The 21,192-nt window shown below is 36.3% G+C and overlaps 1 protein-coding gene across 5 annotated transcripts; it reads right to left on the bottom strand.

Annotated features, from left to right (window-relative positions):
- Window positions 1-12,628: 12,628 nt before the first annotated feature.
- Window positions 12,629-19,525, bottom strand: LOC147498031 (nucleobase-ascorbate transporter 6-like). Of its 5 annotated transcripts, none has more exons than XM_086560226.1 (16): window positions 19,435-19,525; window positions 19,293-19,323; window positions 18,997-19,126; window positions 18,325-18,422; window positions 18,056-18,232; window positions 17,862-17,962; window positions 17,518-17,593; window positions 17,244-17,303; window positions 16,376-16,560; window positions 15,147-15,243; window positions 14,519-14,605; window positions 13,818-13,876; window positions 13,622-13,713; window positions 13,441-13,518; window positions 13,191-13,351; window positions 12,629-13,072 (listed from the first exon to the last, which is right to left on the bottom strand). In XM_086560226.1, exons 3-16 carry the CDS (start codon window positions 19,106-19,108, stop codon window positions 12,854-12,856), a joined length of 1,602 nt encoding a protein of 533 aa, XP_086416352.1. In that variant the 5' UTR covers window positions 19,109-19,126; window positions 19,293-19,323; window positions 19,435-19,525; the 3' UTR covers window positions 12,629-12,853. The 5 variants fall into 5 exon arrangements, with proteins under 5 accessions (XP_086416352.1, XP_086416349.1, XP_086416353.1 ...); XM_086560223.1 differs by having other exon boundaries at window positions 18,997-19,207; window positions 19,435-19,504; XM_086560227.1 differs by having other exon boundaries at window positions 18,997-19,123; window positions 19,435-19,493.
- Between the last annotated feature and the right edge of the window lie 1,667 nt (window positions 19,526-21,192).

Below are 21,192 nucleotides of genomic sequence, written 5' to 3' on the forward strand. Positions count from 1 at the left end.
TTTCTACTTTCCACCAGACACGTGGCAAAATGTAGGGGCGGGACTTGAAAGAATACGTGAAAGTTATGCAACTTCAAAACAAAGTGCCTACCACGTGCCCAGGGAAATACATAATTTTGTCAATTCTTCCTTAAGTGCCTTCCACACAAATCTAATTTTCATGCGTGCTGTCTATTTTACACTGCAATTTTGAAAGTTGTAAAACACAGCTTCTTCGCATCTGCAAACTACGCCATTCATGCCCGTGTGTTGTCAAATGTCAACCAAGATTGACCATTTGACCCACCCGCTTTGTCCTCCAAGTTCTCTTAAATAGAGGAGTTCGAGCATTTAGGAATATCTGTACAACAAAATCTGGTTTATTAAATTGATTTTTATTTTAATGGCTTGAACTTAAAGATCTAGTGTTGAACTTTAAGATCTGATATTTTTTTTAAGATTCTAATTTTGATGTGACCTGAAATTAACATGACCTGACCCGATGATTCACCCAAATCAAGACTCCATCCTATATTATTGCTGTGTTTGGGGACCATTATAGTGTTTCATTCCCAACTTTAGTGAAAGAATTGACTTGACAATAATCAAACGGGAACGATGAAGACAATCACTGACGTTAACTTAAATCTAACCAGATCAAACAATTGGGCCATGATGCATGGCATGTTGTACACTTGTAGTCCCAAGTTCAATGATGAACATCTTCATTTAGTCAGCTAAATGCAATGCGGATTGCAGAGGAACTTTTGATTCAATTCCATGCTTCATCATACTGAGGATTGGCTTATCATCTGCCAATGTTGTAGATGGGTCACCTTGGAGGAAATCCATTTTTAAATTCTAGAAATTTTGGGACATAATGCAGTATGGTAGTAGCCCTTCGTTACAATTTGGTAGTCTTCTTCACATTTTGAACTAATTGAGTATGCTCTAAAAGGTTCAGAGTCCAATGCAGTTGAAGCAAACCTAATTTGAAATATATTTGAAAACATGATCAAAATTTTGGAAGATGCTTATTATGTTTAAAGTAGCACTAACTATACATATAAAATGCAAAATTGATGGAGTCTCATTTTTGAAGCAGTGGATAGTTAAAACTTATTAAGTTTAAAAATATGTAAAATTATTTTTATTTTTAAACATGTATTTACAGATTTTTAAACTAAAAATGTTTTTATACATCTCTATTGGTAGAGAAATTTTAAAGTTGAATGTTTAAATTTACACTAAAAATAATTTACACAATTCCATTGGTCATGCTCTAAGAGTAGCACAAAGAGTGATGTGTAAATATCACGATAATCCAAATCATCTTTTCGGCTAAACATATTAGAAAAGTAACCGCTGAACTAAAATACTAATTATATTAGTTCATAATGAAGTGGCTAACCACGTTGAACAGTTTTATATTAGAATTATTGAATACAAGATAAATTAAATCTAATAGCCCGTGCAACTATTACTCTTTAAGTAAGGCATTAGTTAGAATATGTATTTGGACTATTAGGAATGACTAGCAGAACCATTTTAAAAACACAAGAGCGAAACCATAGGGAGCTCTGCTGGAGACTTGAGATATTTTTTTGTTCCCAACTCTTTGTTCTATGTTTATGTAAGATTATATTTGCAATTACGAAATAAACACAATGACCTTGCTATTGACCTTGTGGTGAAATCTAAGGTTCATTAAAACAAAAATTCGACTTCTGGTGTTGATCTTTCTTATTTGAATTCTCATGTTTAAACTCCCATTAATGTCCGTTAATGTAGCCATGTGAGTAGTTGTTGGGTTTCTTTAAGTTCACAATTCAAATGAGAATAATCTCTTTCTCGTTCAAACGAAGAACTATGGTCGTTGATATTAATGAAGGCTATATAGTCTTTTGTATAGACTATGGAGTATCGACTTCATTGTGCATAAGTTTTAGGAGTTAGACTTCTGTGGTACTAAGTACTAACAAGTTCTGGTCCCATTCAGTATTGGCTGTGAGGTAGGGCCGTAGAGCAAATGAAGAAGAACATTTAGAGTAAGAGTTGGAACTGAAAAGGTCAGCAACCAAAATTATATGCACTTCCAAGGGCAGTCAGGTTCAAAGTTTAGTCAAGGAAACTAGTATGCAATTTGAATATACAAGAGATGGAGTAGCGCTTATCAAAAATATAAAAGAGATGGAGTAGCATCTTGCGCTGTAAAATCTACAGTAATCTATGAATGACTACTGGATATGGAACACCAAAAGTAACATCTATAATTTTGGTCTGATTTTTCAAAACTAATGGTAATAACGCCTCTGATGTTTCATGGATGAGAGGGATTCAGGGATGGATATAAACCAGTCCGTAACCCCAAAGACTTTCTCTTGTTTTTTTGGTACCACAAAGACTTGACATCGGCATCAGTAGGTTATATACAGCCAAAAGGAGTTAATTAGGATTGATGTATGATGACAACCAGTAGACGTATACCTATTGCAAGGTAACTGTTTTGGGGGCTAATTTAGGCCCGCACAAATGTTGGTGAATGGACGAATCATGTCTTTTGATGGTGAAGTTAACATATTCTTAAATTTAAACCAAGAATTTTGAATCGCATCAGCTCATCAACATCATAATAATCATAAATCAATAATTAAACATAAATAAACATGCCTTAATTCATAGTTTTATATGAATAAAACGTGTAGAGCGGCAAAAGAAAACTTGTTTATCACCCTAAGCCTTTTCTCTAACCCTAATGTGTTTTCTTGACATAACATAATACATAACTATGAGGTGTGTGTATATATAGAAAAATGAGGAGATGATAGTTTTCTTAATTGGACAATGATTCTAACTTTCCATAAAAATTAGACTATAATTGGAAATAATTTCTAATTGCCAAAATAATCATATGGATTTGGATACTTCATCATATAAACCCATGTTTTGTAAACAATCAATTATACATGATGTAGGGGATTTTTCGAGTTTTTCCTAATCTTCCTCTGTGCCGTGTGATCTTGGAACCTTTAAATGAATGGAGAAGGGATGAGATGATTGTGAGTTCAGGGTTGAACCGTCTGATGGCTGCCTACGTATTTCCTTGTTTATTATGGAGAATCAAACCCTATTTTGCGTAGTTCCTAAGAGCGAATCCCTTTGGTTGATGTAGGAAGAGCAGCGCTACGAGAGTCCTAGGGTTAGAGCTGTCTTCACCGCTTGTAAGTTTCCTTCCATCTTTGGACTCTGCCTTCCTATTAGGATTCTTCTTCTTATGGAAGTCTGAATTTAGACTATATCTTACGAGAGGTAAGTTTCCTTGTTGATAATAATGTCCCATCATGTATGGAAAGATTATATCTCAGAAGGAAACTCCTAAGATATGTCATCACGATTCCTTCCTTATCATCAAAGATCGTCATCTTTAGTTTCTTTCTGTTAAGAAACTGTCTATATCAATTCCTAACGACTGGGTAACTATTATGCTTGGAGACGGTCAGTCATGTGCTTGGCACATGCCCACTAAACATTCGTGCTGAGCACAAGATCACTTATTCACAGAACTGATCCGATGGTCCTCGTCTCATTCTGGACATCTATAGTCTTAGGTTATTTCCTATACACGTGTCATTTGTTCAATGATGGGAAATCCCCCCTACAGATGCCCTCGCTCATGCCAGCTAGCACGTGGGCGCTTGAAGCGACGCAAATTTTGGCGCGAGAATCCTTTTCCAAAACTGTTTGTTGGAACTGCTGATGTACCCAACTAATTAAGGCTCTGAAAAGACAGCTCGAACAGACACGCCATTTCCCAAAAAGGTAATGATGGCAGTTCCATCCCGAAAAGATGCACCGCTTGGGCTTATCCTAATCGTCCATCTTATCTGTATATAAAGGATCTGGTGAGAGAACTTTCATTATCTCTTCTACTACCTTTTTCATACTAAACTTTTTGATCTCCCGCTAGGGTTTAACCAAAACTTGAAACTTTTCCTCTTTTCCGATCATGAATCCCAACTGGTCATTTGTAAACTTCGGAGATCTTTCCTCTCTGGAACAGATCCGCAAGAAGTTCCACATCCTTGAAGATATCGGACTGGAGTGGGGGAGGTCATCTGATGAGTTGGCCTACAAGGAGGTGGTGCTCATCACCATTGGTCAACTTAGGGCCGGACTCACTCTTCCCCTCCACCCATTGCTGAGGGAGTGTCTAATACACTTCAATCTTGCTCTTGGACAGGCAGCGCCCCTGTTCTACAGAACTGTCATGTATTCTGCCATTATTGCCAAGAGGCATGGATTCGCTCTGAACCGTTGGGTGTTTGGTTATTTTTATAAGGTCCAGCGTATTCGAGACCAATCCTTCTACTACTTCATGACAAGAGATAAGAACTCTCCGATCGTCTTTTTTGAGGGAAAGTAGAGTGACGAAGGCTGGGCTGACCACCATCTCCGTGTGTTGGGTGATGCGTGGGACGTTTGTCTTTCTGATGATGATGGTGAGCCTGTGGGAATTCATGTTCCCAGAAAACACACCCATGCTCCAACCAGTAAGTTTTCTTACTCAGGTACTTTATAACTTAATATAGGAGTCTTTTGCCTGAATATCTTTTGCTATTATTTCTTAGATGACTCTTCCCCACCGAAATCAACTAACTGCAATTGATGCTACTACGGTGGACATTATCAAGAAGATTCCCAAGGAATAGAGAATGCTGATAAAATGTAAAACGATAGTTTTACCTACGCATAAGTAACAAGACTTAAACGTAAGTAAAACTAAAACTAATTTCTAGCTTATATTATCAAAGTTTTCTACTCTCGATGCTATTGCAATATAGTTGGAATAGAAGATTCGTTCCACTTCTAGTTCTTTAGAAGTCTAAATTAACTACGATTATCAGTCTATCAAGGTCAATGAGAGTAACGACAGAAATATACTACGATGGGAAACTACTAATCAATATGCAAATCACGAATTGACGGAATTCAAATACTAACTTGACAATAGAGAATGAATTAGAGGAATTCGATTCCATCTTGATTCGACTTAATCAACTAACAAAGAAATGTCGTAATCCAAATTTCAATGCTTTCGCATAACAAAATGGTATTTGTAATCCCTAATTATTCATGGCAATCTCTACCAAATAATGACTAGCATGTGAAGTAATCAAACCCATTATCATGGTGAACTAATTACTTTCTAGAATTGAATAGATTATCACGACGATTTCTAAGCTAACAAAATCAAGTTTTCATCAAGGCTTCCTCAAACCCCTCTAATGGAGGTTTTAGCCTTGAATCATTAAATTATCATTTCTATATGAATTTAAGCAAGACATGATATAAAGATTATAAATTTACTTATTTGAATTAAAATGGAAATCAAATCATGCAAGATTGAATTGAAACTAGTAATGATTATTAACTAAATCTATGAATTGAAGCTAAAATGATTTAATGGAATGAAACTAGATTTATGAATAACTAACTAACTTTATTGATCTAATGAATAATAATAATAATGATTCAAAACTGAATTTAAAACAAGGTAATAAAACTAATTAATGGAGTCTAAACTAATTTATTTTATAATCTAGGTCTAGCTTCTGAGTCTGCCTCTTTCCTCCCTTCAAGAAGAGAAAGAGATCCCAAATTTCGTGCATGGGCCTCGAGCCATGTTTTGGGCTTGAAAATTGAGCCCAAAACCCAATTTCTTCAGTCCACAGAGGTCTTTTCAGTTGGATTTGACTTCAACAGACTTTTCGTCTATTTTTGCTTCTCTGATTGGGTCAAGGTTTGAACCATTGGAAAGCGCTTTCCAAGACGGTCGTTTTGAAATAAGGTAGGCCCAATTCCAAGGTCTAAGTCCAAAGATACGGTCTTCGGAAGTTATGCTGACTTTTATGCGCTATTTCTGCCCGTGTTGACTTTGACTTTTCAACTTTGACCGGGCTTTAAAAAGGCTTTTCTCCTTGAATCCTGGCTTTTAATCACAGAACTTCTTAGCAACCAACCCTTGCTCCTTTATCTCACAAAAGTGACACATTTATGCACATAATTGACTCCAATGCCTGAAATACATAAAAACAAGTAATTAACATTAACTCTTATTTATTACTCGCATAATTAGTCTAAAAATATTATTATTAAAGGGTTAAAACTACAGTTTTGGGCTCTTATCAAACCACCCCCAAACAGTATTTTGCTTGTCCTCAAGCAAATATGATAAATTAGAATAAGTGACCAAAAATGGAGTTTTAACTAATCTCGTTTCACCGAGTACGATTGCATTGCCCATATACAACAAGGCCTTAAACCACTAGGAATTCCCTAGTGGACGAGTTATAGCCTCGTGAGAGTTTTCTAGTGAAGGTACTCACAAACTTCATCTATACTACAACGACTGAGAAATAGAACTATTGTTTCTTTATTTATGTCTCAATTATCTATACATCTCACTATCAATGAATACAGAATAATCAAGTCGAAACCTAAGCTAATATATGCATAATAATAAATCATCTACGAATAAACATATATACAATGAGTAATACTATGAAATGCACTAACAGATCCGTTTCTGAAACTTTGAAATAACGTCTTTAAGTAGGTCCTCACATAAATGTCAAGACAAAAACACTCTGATTTTTCCGCACAAGTTTTGCTACTCCAGTGTGCAGTGGGCACACTTTACCTTACAATTTCAATGACACACAAGGAAGCCGAAGTCGATCAAACACATCTGCCACTTACTATCACACTAACCTATTCCTAATTGAGCTAGAGGTCTTATTTAGGTGTTGCGAGGATTAGGAAATGGTTTAAAAAGGAAGGAAATGGATATTCAAAAGGACAAGTCTGAGATAATAGAGTCTTCATATTATGTAACTAGAGAAAACCTTGTTCTTTTGCTTCTACACTTTGTTTCCATTCTTAGCCTTCTTATTTTGGCTTTTTGACTCATTTTATTCTATTTTTGGAGTTTTTATTTTGTTTTTGTTTTTATTTATTTATTTTTTTTTTATGGAAACTTATTTTCTTTTTCTTTTCTGAAACAACTAACTAATTTTTGTTTACATAGGTTTTTTCTTTCTCTTTTCTTTACTCATCCTATTCTCAGACTCATTCTATAATGGGTAGGTTAATTTTTTATTTTGTTTTGTTTTTGTAAAAAGGTAAAGGATTTGCGGTTTATGAAAAGCTAAAGAAAGGCTCAGAGGGGCGACTAGCTGAAAATAATTCATAGGTTTGAATTTTTTGGCTATATCGATCTAAAGAGGGCCTAAATTCTCACTTAGGATATGGTATAGTGATCAAACAAGTGGACGTGTGATTTCTCTATCCGGATTTTACTTCTCCCTTGTGTCATTTCTCAAATGTTTCACTCATATAAGACTTTAGGCTATATTCTTACAGGATTTGTAGAATAAGTACTCTAGCCTAGATTTCAGAAACTTACTGTCAAACAATCATAGATACTCATGCAATATATTTATAGAAAGATGCAAAGATTATTATCTACATATTAACCTAAGTTTCTAAAAACTATTCTAATGCAAAAGCTTCGTGAGACTTCTAAATTATTAAGAGCATAGAGAAAGAAAACAATATCAATATTCCTAAGTGTATAACATAAACTTTTTATTTATATTTTTGAATTTTTGAAATTTATTGAATTTTTACTGGGTAGAAAAATACCATGGAAATGCGTGAAATTCTGGAACATCTGCAAAACAAGGTTAAAACATACTAATATAGAAAAAGAAAAACAGACGCAACTCTATATGAGTTCCACCCGTTATGGGGTTAACAAGAATCAAATTGCTTGGGACATAAGCAGACACTAACTGAAACTAAAAACTTACCTCATCTCCCGCATTTAAGCATCATCCTCATCCTCATCCTATAAAGAAATAGGGTTCCTTCGCATCCTGCCAAGCCATGATTATTTGCCAGACTTCACGCCATTTATCATCTACAATTGCTAACCTGTTTAGCGCCACTTGGTCGGATGGGGTGTAGGGGGCAACTAATGAGGTTGCACTTGCCATCCCGGCCAAGTCATAGCACGGAAAGATCGAATAATACAATTGGTGGGTCTCACAATGTCGACCCCAACCCAATCGTGAAACGGGCACAAAAAATAGGGAAGAAACATAGCATAATACGACAAACTAAAACAGGCATAAAAAGGTACTTATGCCTCATACTCTGGGCTCGTGCTAAACTAGACATTAATGTTTTGGGAAGGTCCTATAGCAGGCATCCCTCAGCTAGAGCAAGGAAATTGTCGCTAGTGGCGTCATTCGCAGAAGAAAAACGCCACTTCCCTAATATGTTTTGCATGATAAAGAACATTACCATGCCCACGTTAAAGGTCAAGCTACCAAGGGCTATGTTATATGTCCCTTGGTCCTCTACACGGAAAATGCCGGCCCCATAAGTCTCATGCAAAAGCTCATAGTTGTAGGCAGAGAAATTATCAACTAAGTTTCTACAAAGTTAATCCTAGTTACTCACTCTTGTTTTCATCACTAGTCTATTTCATTCACACTCCACCACCAAATTGGGTTCATTTGACAAGTTCAAATGAAAACAACTTGGTGATTTAGTTACCTTTTCAAACCAAGTTCATTCCAAGTTTTGATTTAAACAACTAAACTAAAATGAAGTTCTAGTTTTCTCTCAATCAACAAGAGTTTTACATTTAGAAAGCATTTCAATACTCATTAGAAAGTAGGAGAGAAGAGTTAGAAGTCTAGTTTTTTCAACCATCAAACCATTCCTCCAAACAAAGGATTTAAGATGAACAACACAACCCAACACCCACCACTTCACACTTTTTCAGCATCCACCCCAGCAACCTCAGCCGCCAAGTCCTTCAGATTCATTTTCTTCAAAGGAGCACGACCTGATGAAGTTCGACCTCCCCTTGTAATAGACAGTTCTTCACTTTCAGCCTCAGGTCGCATCCTCTTAGCCCCTTCTAGCTCACCACCTTCAGTTTGCCTCTTCAAAACAGGCATCCGAGCTGAAGAGGTACCCTCACTACCAGCACCAACATTTTCACTAACACGTCCACCTCCCTCCACAAGTCATCTGGAGACAACACGACTATCAGAACCCCCACCACCACCTCTAGAACCACCAGTCGAGCTCCTCCCCCTAGCATTTGACCCCTCATCTCTCTCCATTTCAGTAGCTGAATCAGAGTCAGAATCTACACAAATCAACCGACGAGCCCTCTTCTTCTGCTCAGCCTTCTTCAAATTTATCTTCTCACCACCTCGTCTTTTGAAGTAGTGTGCAACCTCCTCCAACAAAGATGCTTTCTCTTCCCAGCTCAACCTAGCAAACTCTTCAATAGCTCCCGTACACGTACGACCACGAATGACGACCTCTGCAAAACAAACGAAAGTCAGAACGTGGTAATATCAACTCATGTCCACATTACACGACTTGCACAAATAAACGACCTACACAAATAAACGACCCACACAAATGACAATCTACCATCAGTCCTCACACAACGATTATCCAACACATATCCAGGAGGACAATAATTCCCCACAATCTACAGAGGCTTATGCCACTACTCCTCCTTACTCACACCAACAATCACAGATGATTTACCTTTCATCACCTGGAAACCAAAATTCATTGCAGACGACATTTTAACAAAGAAATGCTCTTGCACATCAAACAAACAGATGTTGTAATCCCTCTGCCTCAACACATTCAGAATGTGTAGCACCCTCTAACTATTACCCACAAACTGCAGAGGTGCCTTTCCACAAAAATTTAGAACGACCAAAGTCATGCCTGAGAATGGAAACCTCAATCCAGCCTTCATTTGGCCATATGTAACCACAACCCCACCATCTCGAGAAACATAATCTGAACTAAAAACGTTCTTCTCACCACTCAGGTCATATATCATCAAGTCGGGTGTCTCCAACCCAAACTCCCTCCTTAAATCACCAAAGTTGTCAAACACCGACCTGGGTACCGCCTCCTCAGTCATCGTCTCCACTGAGGAAGAGATGACACCTCATCTTCACTACGAACCCTAACGCCACCACTTTCACCACTCTTTACCTTTCCCTCGATTTACTCAATCTCACCTCACCACTCATACTATTAGAAGTAATAGACATCACAAAGTTTGTTTTACAAAAGAAAAATCACAGATGAGAAAGGAAAAATAAAAAGTTTCAACAAAGCACGCACCTGTTTTGGATAAGAAGGTTTCTAGGTTAGGTTCTTTCTTCACAATTTCTAGCAAATGAATAGCATTAGCAAACGAACCACCTTATAAATGCACAACACCCAAAAAACGATTGAGTACCCAAAAACCCAAAATCATTACATATACTTACCCCGCCCACAAAAATGGTGTGACTTGGGCCCACGAATCAGTATCCACAATCTTTTTTCCCGCATAATCTCCAAAAATTTTGATTTTCGAAATTCCACCAGCTGTGCGACACGTGTTCACTATTTTAACTTTATTATTTTCAACTGCTTCGTCCTTACGAGACAAATAGCTTGTAAAGAATAAAGGGGGTTGTATAAGTACCCTCCGTTCTCAAGCTTCACTACAGCACACGTGTCCAATCCACCAAGTCGTATATGCACAGCTCGTATATCACAAGGTCGTACTACGCCACAAAGACGTAATCACGACCCAAACCCAGGTCGTTCAAGTATCAAATACAGGCATACATGGAAACAAATGATCTACCGCGATCCTGAAGTTCAGTCAACGCACCAATGAATGAGGCATTTACTTTGTAACAGCAGAAATAATGGCGAATCATCAAGAGAGCACAAAATATGGATCTACACTAGACTACGGCCTGGAGCAAATAAGGAAAGTCAGCTCAACACCTATAAATAGAGAGAGATGAACTACGTAAGGCTTGATTCAAGTTGACCAAAGAAACTTGATACGTACACAACTCTTATCCAAAGTAAGAGTGCAGCCATTTCCAATTAATCTCAACATCAGGTCATAGGTAGAAACCTTACCTCTACAATTAACGTTGCTCCATATTAACAAGTTTTACTTGTGCAAAGGTCTACCTATTAAGGCTTATCAAATAAAAAGAAAGTGAAAAGCAACTTTGAAATCCAATTTTTATTTTTCCAATATATTTAAGTAGAGACCATTAATGAGAAACTCTATTACCATCCAAATGAATGCATACAATTCTAACATTAAGAATTTTTTAATTGACTACTACGAAAATATAAGAATATTGAGTAACAATTATTACCAGATCTGTGACTTCGCTCCTACTGCCTCACTACCAACATTCTTCTTCTTTATTTATTTCTTTGTTAGAATTTGAATAGTGCTATCTTTTTTCTACTACTTTTAGTTTGTTTATCTCCTTCCTTCGACCATTTCATCAACGTCATCCCGCCAAACTTGAAGAACAATTTTGGATTTTTTTTCTTCATTTTTTTAGAGTTTTATTAATTTTGAGTTTTATATATAAAAATATAGGTTGAAATAGTTGTATATAGTGTTACGTTTATGGTTGTTTAAAGAGGAAAGAGAAAGAGTTGTTTACTTGTTTATGGTTGTTTATTTTGTTTTAAAAAAGAGGAGTGTTTTGTTACGGTGAGGTTTTTATGTACCGGTTTTTTTTGTTGTGGGAGATTAAACGCAAAATCTGTATTCAAGAATTTTACAAAGAAAGATTGACCTCCGTAGGCTTATTCATTCCAATTGACATGAGGGTACAGGAGTTCATCATATTGTTTAATTTAAAACTCCACACTAATAACCAATTCGACTTCTAGTCGCAGCAAATTGACGAAGCAAATTGACATCAGAGCATCTTCCTTTCATTCTAAAACCTGGTTTGCAGATATCATGGTTCGCACTGATACTCATGTGGTGCCGAAGTAACCAAACTGAATGGATATGGCATGTCGATTACTATGATGCAGCAATTTCAAGTTTCACCTGTAAATTATGCTGGTAATGCTTCTATTTAAGCAATAGTTTACAGGAAACCGCTCATGAAGATAAATGATGGTCTTACCTCTGGATGGTAAAAAGCAATGCCATCGAGAGCCTCTAATGGACACTGCTCTCAAATATCTTTTTTAGTGCACCACTTGCCAGGGTTCATTTACAATAACAAGAATCGAGGGAGGTTTGTAGGCCCAGAGAGCAACAAAGTACAAAGTCCAGTCGGAGTTAAAATCAGTTATACCTATGCCTTGGCCTGCACCAATGTTTTTAGTACACTGAAGGACCTTTAAGGATTGAAACTCATCATTTTTGGCAGCAACTGCAATGGAATTTATTCAGTAATATATGACTTTCATCGCTGTTAAGTTGAAGCAATAGTTATGTTAATGATTTAAGTACAGGAGTCATATGGTTTAGGCAAGCAAATACTGAGCTGAAAAACTCGGAATGTCATCCATAACCGCTTTTGGATAATAAAATAAATACAAAAAAAGAAGAAAAAAAAAATGCACGTCAGCGGCCAGCATCCAATAAGTTCGAACATCCAATCAAGTGAAACAAACAACAAAATGCTAGATGCTAAATCCCTATAGCTATGGATGAACATATGGTACACAAATTCTGGATGAAAAAATGCCAGCAAATGCCATAATAGACAGCAGTAAAGTTCTATGCTACATAAATTTCCTTTTGAACTATTGAATATACATAAACAACAGAAAATACAAATAAAAATTTATCAGTGATGTAAACCTATAGATTCATGTATAAAGCTACGCAGTCTACTGGCATACATGAAAGTAACCATTATAGCATTCCCCAAACAACCACTGGGCTAAGTGAGATTTGATTGCATCACTGGAGGTCAGTGGCACAAAATCACACAGAGGGGAAGAACTTATTCAAATTGAAAGGTAGGGAATAAAATTCCTCACTTCGTGTGTCACCCTTAAAAGATCGAAACTTGTCCCACCAGTGCATACCTCTGTCTTTCCTGATTGCATTGTCCTTGTGAATTAGAGTAATGTCCAGGAAAAATGCCAAGATACCCGCAACAAAGGCTTCAGATTGGAAAGGCACATTGACCATATCATTGAACTGCACATCACACAAGATGGAGCTTCTGTTAGCAGAGTTCAGAGTGAAGATGAGAGTATGAAACTGGCCAACTTAATAATCAATAGGATCAACCATAAAGGGAGGGTTTAGTATGTACCCATCTTTGCTTAGTGTGAACTGGACCAAAACCATGAACTACTATGTACTCATTGAAATACTGTGGTACTGAGAACCCCATAAATACAGAGAAACCTAATATAAATTTCACTCGAAAACTGTTGAGATTGCAGAACTGAAGGAAGCTAAGACCGGCTGAGCCTGTTAATATTATACAAAAAGTAAGTTACACAGGAAAAGACAAAGTGAAGGCTTAAGACAAAAACTGGATGGTCCTTGATAATACTTACCAACATAAGCAAAGAACAGGCAATAAAAGGCAGCAACAATTGGTGCTGGAATGGAAGCAAAGATTGCTCCAAACTTTCCTGGAGAAATCAAATATATACAAGCATCAGCACTAAAACATAAAAAAGCCATGGGAACAAAACATCTCATCTGTAGCGCAACAACCAGACAAAAATAACATACCAAGGATGGAAAAGAATAGCATAAACCCAGCTGAAATTTGTACAACCCTTCGGCTGCCAATACGTGTAAGTGCTAGCAAACCAGCATTCTCACTGTAACCAGAGGCAATTGATTCAGTAATCAAGACAATGTCTTGCATAGATAGAACAGAGTTAAAGAGAAGAGAGAAGTGCAAAGCACAGATATTTTGTCTTACACAGATACTTGAGACCCGCTCACAGTTCCAAATAAACCAGAAGCCAAAATGCCAATTCCCTGATCTCAGGAAAAATAAATAAAAGAAGAAGGACAAAACAAGAAGACAGGGATGTTAATACCAGAGAACAACATCAAACTACTTCAGAACTTTGAATAACATGTGGTAATTCACTACACAGTTGCAGTCAGATTGTTTTTATTCTTTTGGTTCTGCATGTTTGTGGTGGGAGGCACTTAAGTTCCAAGTAATTATAGCCTAAAAGGACAGCCACTTTTTAAAGGATGCCCACCCAATTCATGAATATTTAAGCAAAAAATTACACGTATATTTCTCTCCAATTCCAGATCATCATTGGGATGGCATAGCCAAAAGAAACTGGCTGAACAGTACAAGTAGATTAGCAAAACAAATTGCACTCCGAACAACCAAACTGACATGCATTTATTCACCTACAAACTACAAATGCACATGGCATGTATTGTAGTATATCTCAATCTGCCAACCAGATACATTTGACTCGGCGTGTATCTTGTACAATATATAAATCCTGATTCCCAAAGAAACAAGTTCGTGTATTCCTCTGTTGATAATCCCCATCTTTCTCTCACAATCTCCAAACCAAAACTTCAACAACAATAACAACAAATTGAACAAGAAAGTAAAGGAATATCCCATTATAAATTTATAACCATCATTACCTGCCAACCTATACCCCGGCTGAGAATAGAAGGTGGCAATGGAGTAGCACTTGAATATCTTGAGACAGCAATGAATGTACCAGTGGACTGCAAATAACAGAATAAAAATATAAGAACTGAGTAACCATCGTATTCCTATATTTCCAAACAGAAAAACAACCATTATTATATTCACATGTTCACGCATCAATGTAACCTATTACATCTGTTTTTACTTTTTAGATATCTGATTTGTTCATGTCAACAAAGAAACAAACAGAACTGCTCATTACTTAACTAGTCTACCTCAAAACAAAAAGTGAATATATTTTGTTCCTCCTATAGATGAGCACTCAAGTAAAATTGTAAAGGAGGATAAAAGAAGCCCGAGTATATTTAAGAAGCTAACGGAGGTTGAGGTCTGCCCATCCCTTACTTTTGTTCAAAAAAATAAAAATAAAATGTAACCTATTACAAAATTAAGAACTCCTAAGAGTTTGCATCACGAAAAGCAAAGCGGCACAAAGAGATCAAAACTAACTCCTAGATTAGGTAATGAATGTGATTCTTCAGTTGAAAAAATAGGAAGATGTAAAAACCATAAATCCATTGTATAAATCTCATTACACATCAAGGATATCGAACAGACCTCAACAAGAGCAACAAAAGAAGCCATCATCATGGCAAACACTTCGCCAGCATCAAAGGTAGGTGTTCCCCACTGAAATGGGTACGGAATTTTGATCCTGTACATACAAGCAAAGTAAAAAAATACTTAATAAAAATTTAAGAGATAGTTTTGTGCTTCCACTAAATTTGACATGCTTCTATACTTGGTGAAGGAGCTCAAGTGAATTACATAGCGACTTTTTTTTCTGTTATTTTTAACTTTTAATATTAAGCAGTGGGAAAATTATTGAAACTGATACTAAGTAGAATAAACCAGACATTCTTACCAATATGGAAACCAATCATAGATTTGGTACAATAATTCACTTGTCATCCCATTTTAAGTTTGATGTAGTATTTTCTTAAGGAAAACGATCATAGAAAGAAACAGAAAGCAGATCACACATCATGTATATCACAGAGAGAACCACAGTTCACTCTGTAAATAGAACAAGATCAACTGGACTTTAACAGTTGTTTATTATCATTATATAGACTATGCAGTCAAAAGCACTCCAAGGCCAACCTAGGCTCTAAGCTGACTCATCACCTCGAGCCTAGGGAGGTGCCTACTGTTGCCTAGGCTCTCGTATATACCCTAGGCCCACCCCCAGTGCCTGCGCCTTTAACTTCCTCGCCTATACATGTGCAACCTTCAATTTTCATTTTTGTTTCCAGGGGAATCAATAGTATAAAAGCATTGTGATCAACGGATGATCCATAACACAGCTAACCATCAACCACTTTTGAAAACTGTACTCCACTCAAAAAAATGTACCGAAAAAGAATCACTACGTCTCCTTCCCACAAACAATTGGATGGAGATAAGGATGGTGTAAGATGCACAGTTGTTGAGTTACATTTATCTGTTATACCTGTATGTATACATACATACCCATGTTATGCATATTCTGACTAGCTGTGTTACTGGTACTAGTAAATTTTGTCTACAAAACTTCCTGGGATTAGAAGCTGAGAATGTCACACAACTCATGACTAGACATCAAATTGTTCAAACCATCTAGAAAATGACAGAATATCTCTCTCTCTCTCTCTCTCTCTCATTTACAGTTCTCAAATTTCCATAAACCCTAATTGGGGCGCCGTTCACCTCAATGAAAACTGAAGTACTCAACTGATTTAAAAGATTTGGCTAAGTTTACTAAACATGATGATAACAAGAACCTAGGGCAGTTGCAAATGCCTTACCAAGGAGCTGCATCAACAAGTCCAGAACGATCAGTGCGACAACTCTCTTGGGTTGTGCGAGGAGCATTCTTATAAGCCCCACCAACAGTAAGGAGGTGGGCATAAACCCAAACAATTGCCACCGTAAACAATACAGCAAACCGGTCAAAGACACGCCTCTCTGAACGTAGCAAATGGGGTATATACTGCAATCAAGCATTTGACAGTTGTCGCCATTAGTAATAGTAACAATCAATTCCAATGAAATTCAAGGGTTTTTAATTAATCTGAATATGGTCCGCAAACATCTAGTTGAAGCAGTGTTCTAAAAAACGCTAGGCGGTAGTCGGGCGGTGGGAGAGCACCTAGCACCTAGGCCTTCTAGGCAGTGCCTAGACAGCCTAGGTGGTTTTTTTTTTTTCCTAACATATATAGTAAATACACACATATACTACAAGAAATGAAGAAAATCATTTACCATAACTCAAAAAATAAACACAAACAAAGATACTTATTACAAAAATGCGTGATAGTTGATGAATATTGACTTCATATAAAAACATATTATTTGTTATAGTGGCATATAATTTACATTAGACTTAAGTTTTTTAAACTCATTCAAATCTTAAGCTTACACGGGCTTTTATTTTTCGACATTTAATCATTCAAAAAAAAAAAAAACTTGACTAGACTGCCTAAAGGCCGCCTAGACCCGCCTAGTTGGTCCATCGATTTTTTAAACGACTAGGGCCTAGGCGAGTCGGTTGGGCACCGCCTAGCGCCTAGAGACCGCTTAGACCGATTTTTAGAACAGTGTTGAAGACAACTTAACCCTATTATTATTAAAAAAGTTTAAGAAAAAAAAAATCAGCATAATAAATTAAGTTACCTGTGAGAAAATTAATAGCGCAATGAGAGCAGGAAGTCCAATTTCCACACATTTGGCAACCTATATATTTAAGAGAAGAGTTGTTCAGAAGAGGCATAAAAACAAATAGAAGAACTACAAATGAATTGTCTCTTTACTCTTATAGAATTATAAGACCAAAAGTGCTACATCTGCTCAAGTTCCAGAAGAAAAAAACTGAAAGTACCGACAAAACATCCAAACAAATGGAGACTATACTATATTAGAACACACAGAATGTCCTGCACATGCTTACCCCGGGAAAGCCAAGCTCAAAGAGACCAAATCCGGCCAGAGCTACCAATGGAACAGCTGAGAGTGGACTTAAGAACCTGGAAGAAAAAAATATAGAATCAGAAACGCTTTGAAGGTGACAATGACATCATTCATGTAAAGTTTTAGCCCCAATTGATCCTGAAATATGTAACAGTTCTTATCAGGTGAATAGCTTAAGATGCAGGTTTTCGCATTAATGATTTAGTAACAATAATATGCGACCAAGCCTAAACATTTAAACTTGGATGGTTCCTAGTTTGCCGTTCAATTTAGATCACAGTAAATACCCAAGAATTCACTCCAAGGTTAAGATTTCAAACAAACCTAGTGACATTACGCCAAAGTCCACTGAAGCCAATGATGATCTGTAGTGTTGAAGCAACGATGAGGGCTCCCTGGATTCCACGCATAGTTCGCGTGAACCTCTGTACAGCCATAATAGAGGCAATTCATTATAACCCAAAAGACAGCTAATTGGCAAGAGAAACAAAAAATGGGTAAGGTTCAGACCGCAATACCTTTTGAGGGTCCACGATACTATTGTATCGACCAGCCAAGATTATTGAAATTGTAGGTGCCACAAAGGTATAAGAACCTCCGATCACAGCAGGAAGCCGGGTCCCAAACACCGTCTGGGCAAGAGTGTTCAAACCAGCGACAAACAGTAGTGTCTGAATCACCTTTGCTTTGTCGTCCTAGGAACATCATATTTTCATGAATTAGCAATGGCACCAATGGGAAAAATTCGGGAAACTGAACGTCAATGTTTTCTCTCTTTCAAGCTTACATTATTTCCTCCCATCCGGGGAACAAGAGCAGTGGGAATAAGAACTGTTGTGCCCAGCATAACTAAGTAATGTTGAAATCCAAGAAGGATGGCTTCCGCTACATCAATATATGCCAATAAACAATCAGAAGTTTACACAACGAAATGGGTATGGTGAATTATCTAAATAAATTAAATAAGTAGATGATGCCAGCAGGATTAAGAGGAACCAAATGATGCGGAGGGGGAACTGAACTGATTGTAACTAATACTGAAGAAAAATCAAAGGCCTACTTCAGAAAATAGTAACAAAGTTAAATGAGAAAAAAATTTCGAAAGCAAAGGGGTCTAGATTCTTTAACACAAAACAACCAAATTACACATAAGAATTTGGAAACAAAAAAAGTTACAACAAGATAAAACACTTTAATTGAAAGAGAAATGATTGGGGAAAAATATATATATATATAGTGAATACTTGCTAAAGAAAGAGAACCCAAAGTCAAGCAATAACATTATTACACATTTACCATTGCAACAAAAAGCCATAATATTTCCAATTGAAACAAGGAAAATTCACACCAAATATAGTGCAGAAAGTACACAAAACAAGTAAACAAACTACTGAAAACACTACTTATAGTCTTTAAAAATAGAAATAAAATTAATAACACCAAGATTTGTAATACTCACGCCATGGAGGTGGACTAGTGATGCAATAAGCAACATTAGGTAGCTGATCCTTTGCTGGGTGTGGCTGCAACTCATCCTGTTTTGGAGCTGGATGTGCTCCTCCTCCTGCCATAATCTTCTTCTTTTTCTACTAAAACACTCAAATCTCAATCACTTTACACCACTTAAACCCAAACCCCAAAAGCACACTAAACCTGCAACAAAAAAGATACTAACAAACCCACCCCTTTTAATCTTCTTCACCAAACTAGAATTAAAACACATACATTACTACTATAACCAAACTAAACTCTTACCTTGAAGTTTCGGCACTACTTGAGCAGTGAACTAAAAGCCAAACAACGTGTCAGTATATATATATATTTGTTTAATGTAAGGATAAGCAATAATAATAGTGTAAAGATAAACACGTAAAGGCAGCAGTAACAACAGTAGTACCTCAGCGTCACCACTCTTGTCACTCAAATCTCAAATGAACAAAAAGGCTTGTACTAATAAAAAGCTTAGTGAAACAGTTAAAAGGGTTGACAGTGGGAGGGTAAAATGGGAATTGTGCGTGCTTATATATAAAGCAACTGTCTGTATCCAAAGTTTCACATGGTGCGGACATGTTATTACTTCTGTGTCCTTTTTCATCACTCTGTTTTCTGTCTTCTTTCTCAGTGCTCATAAATGTTTATAATTTGGTCAGTAATAAATGTTCATAGTATATTTGTAGTAATATAAAGTCCCTATAAACGAATGACACGTGTACTTTCTTTGGCTTTTTCAACTCCAATATTTATTGATGTGATCAAATTTTAGTTTTTTGGCTTATGAGCCTTCCCAATGCATCATCATTATCACTTTGGATGTCGGTGTGCCAGAATGACTCTCTTCCACTTGGCCAGAGTGACCCTCTTCGCGACAAAATTAGCAAAATGCAAGAGTCATTTTGGATGTCACTCCTAAATACGTAACTTCTAAAATGTAGCAATTACCGCCCCTGGTGAAGACTAGCTGGAATCTAATATTCTATCTCACTTATTTTTACTAATTTCTCATTGATATTTTGTGTGTTTTCGATTTTTTTTTTCCCCTTTGGATGGACTAAATGTTAGATTCCAGCCGGTTATCTCTCAACATTCAACAACTCTTGGTAGTTTGATATATCTAATATATTACCGATATATATTGGTATTTTGGTATACCGATATCGATATTTTTTATATATATTTACCGAATATAAATTTTTTTTCTCCGATATATATCGGAATTTTCGATATAAAATTTTATATTGTCGAGATTATCGATATATCCGATATTCACGATATATATCATTTGATTTTTTAACTATTTTTTAATATAAATTTGATATTTCTAATATTATATTTCCAATATATCCGATATTTTCGATACTTTAAATAGTTTAGACTGGTCACAAAAAAAATAGATATATCCAATATATATCCGATATATATCGGTTTTTGAATACACCGATATATTAACCAATATTGATATTTTGGTCCTATCCACGATTGTAACTTTGAGTACAGCTTATCCCGTGTGGAGATAACAAAGTTGCAAAAGAATGACTGCAGATGCAGTTGCACTCGTGTCAAAAATAGATTGACCCTTCGTGGAGAAGGGAATTTCATAATCAAAATACTGTACTAAAATAATATAATGGAAAAGATTGAATATTGCAAAAGGAACTACAAAAGTAATTCTAGATTTGATTGTCTCTTATTAAAAAATTGAAAACGAAAACAATGGGAAAAAGAGGTGTATGCAAAAGAATATATATATCCGATATATATCGGTTTTTGAATACACCGATATATTAACCAATATTGATATTTTGGTCCTATCCACGATTGTAACTTTGAGTACAGTTTATCCCGTGTGGAGATAACAAAGTTGCAAAAGAATGACTGCAGATGCAGTTGCACTCGTGTCAAAAATAGATTGATCCTTCGTGGAGAAGGGAATTTCATAATCAAAATACTGTACTAAAATAATATAATGGAAAAGATTGAATATTGCAAAAGGAACTACAAAAGTAATTCTAGATTTGATTGTCTCTTATTAAAAAATTGAAAACGAAAACAATGGGAAAAAGAGGTGTATGCAAAAGAACAAATGAGGAACATGGCTATTGCTTTCGTTGCTTTACACCACTCCACGTACTGGCCCGCATACCTCACAGCCTCAAAG

This window comes from Coptis chinensis, chromosome 5, assembly GCF_015680905.1.
Source record: "Coptis chinensis isolate HL-2020 chromosome 5, ASM1568090v1, whole genome shotgun sequence".
In the NCBI taxonomy this organism is placed as follows: Eukaryota; Viridiplantae; Streptophyta; class Magnoliopsida; order Ranunculales; family Ranunculaceae; genus Coptis; species Coptis chinensis.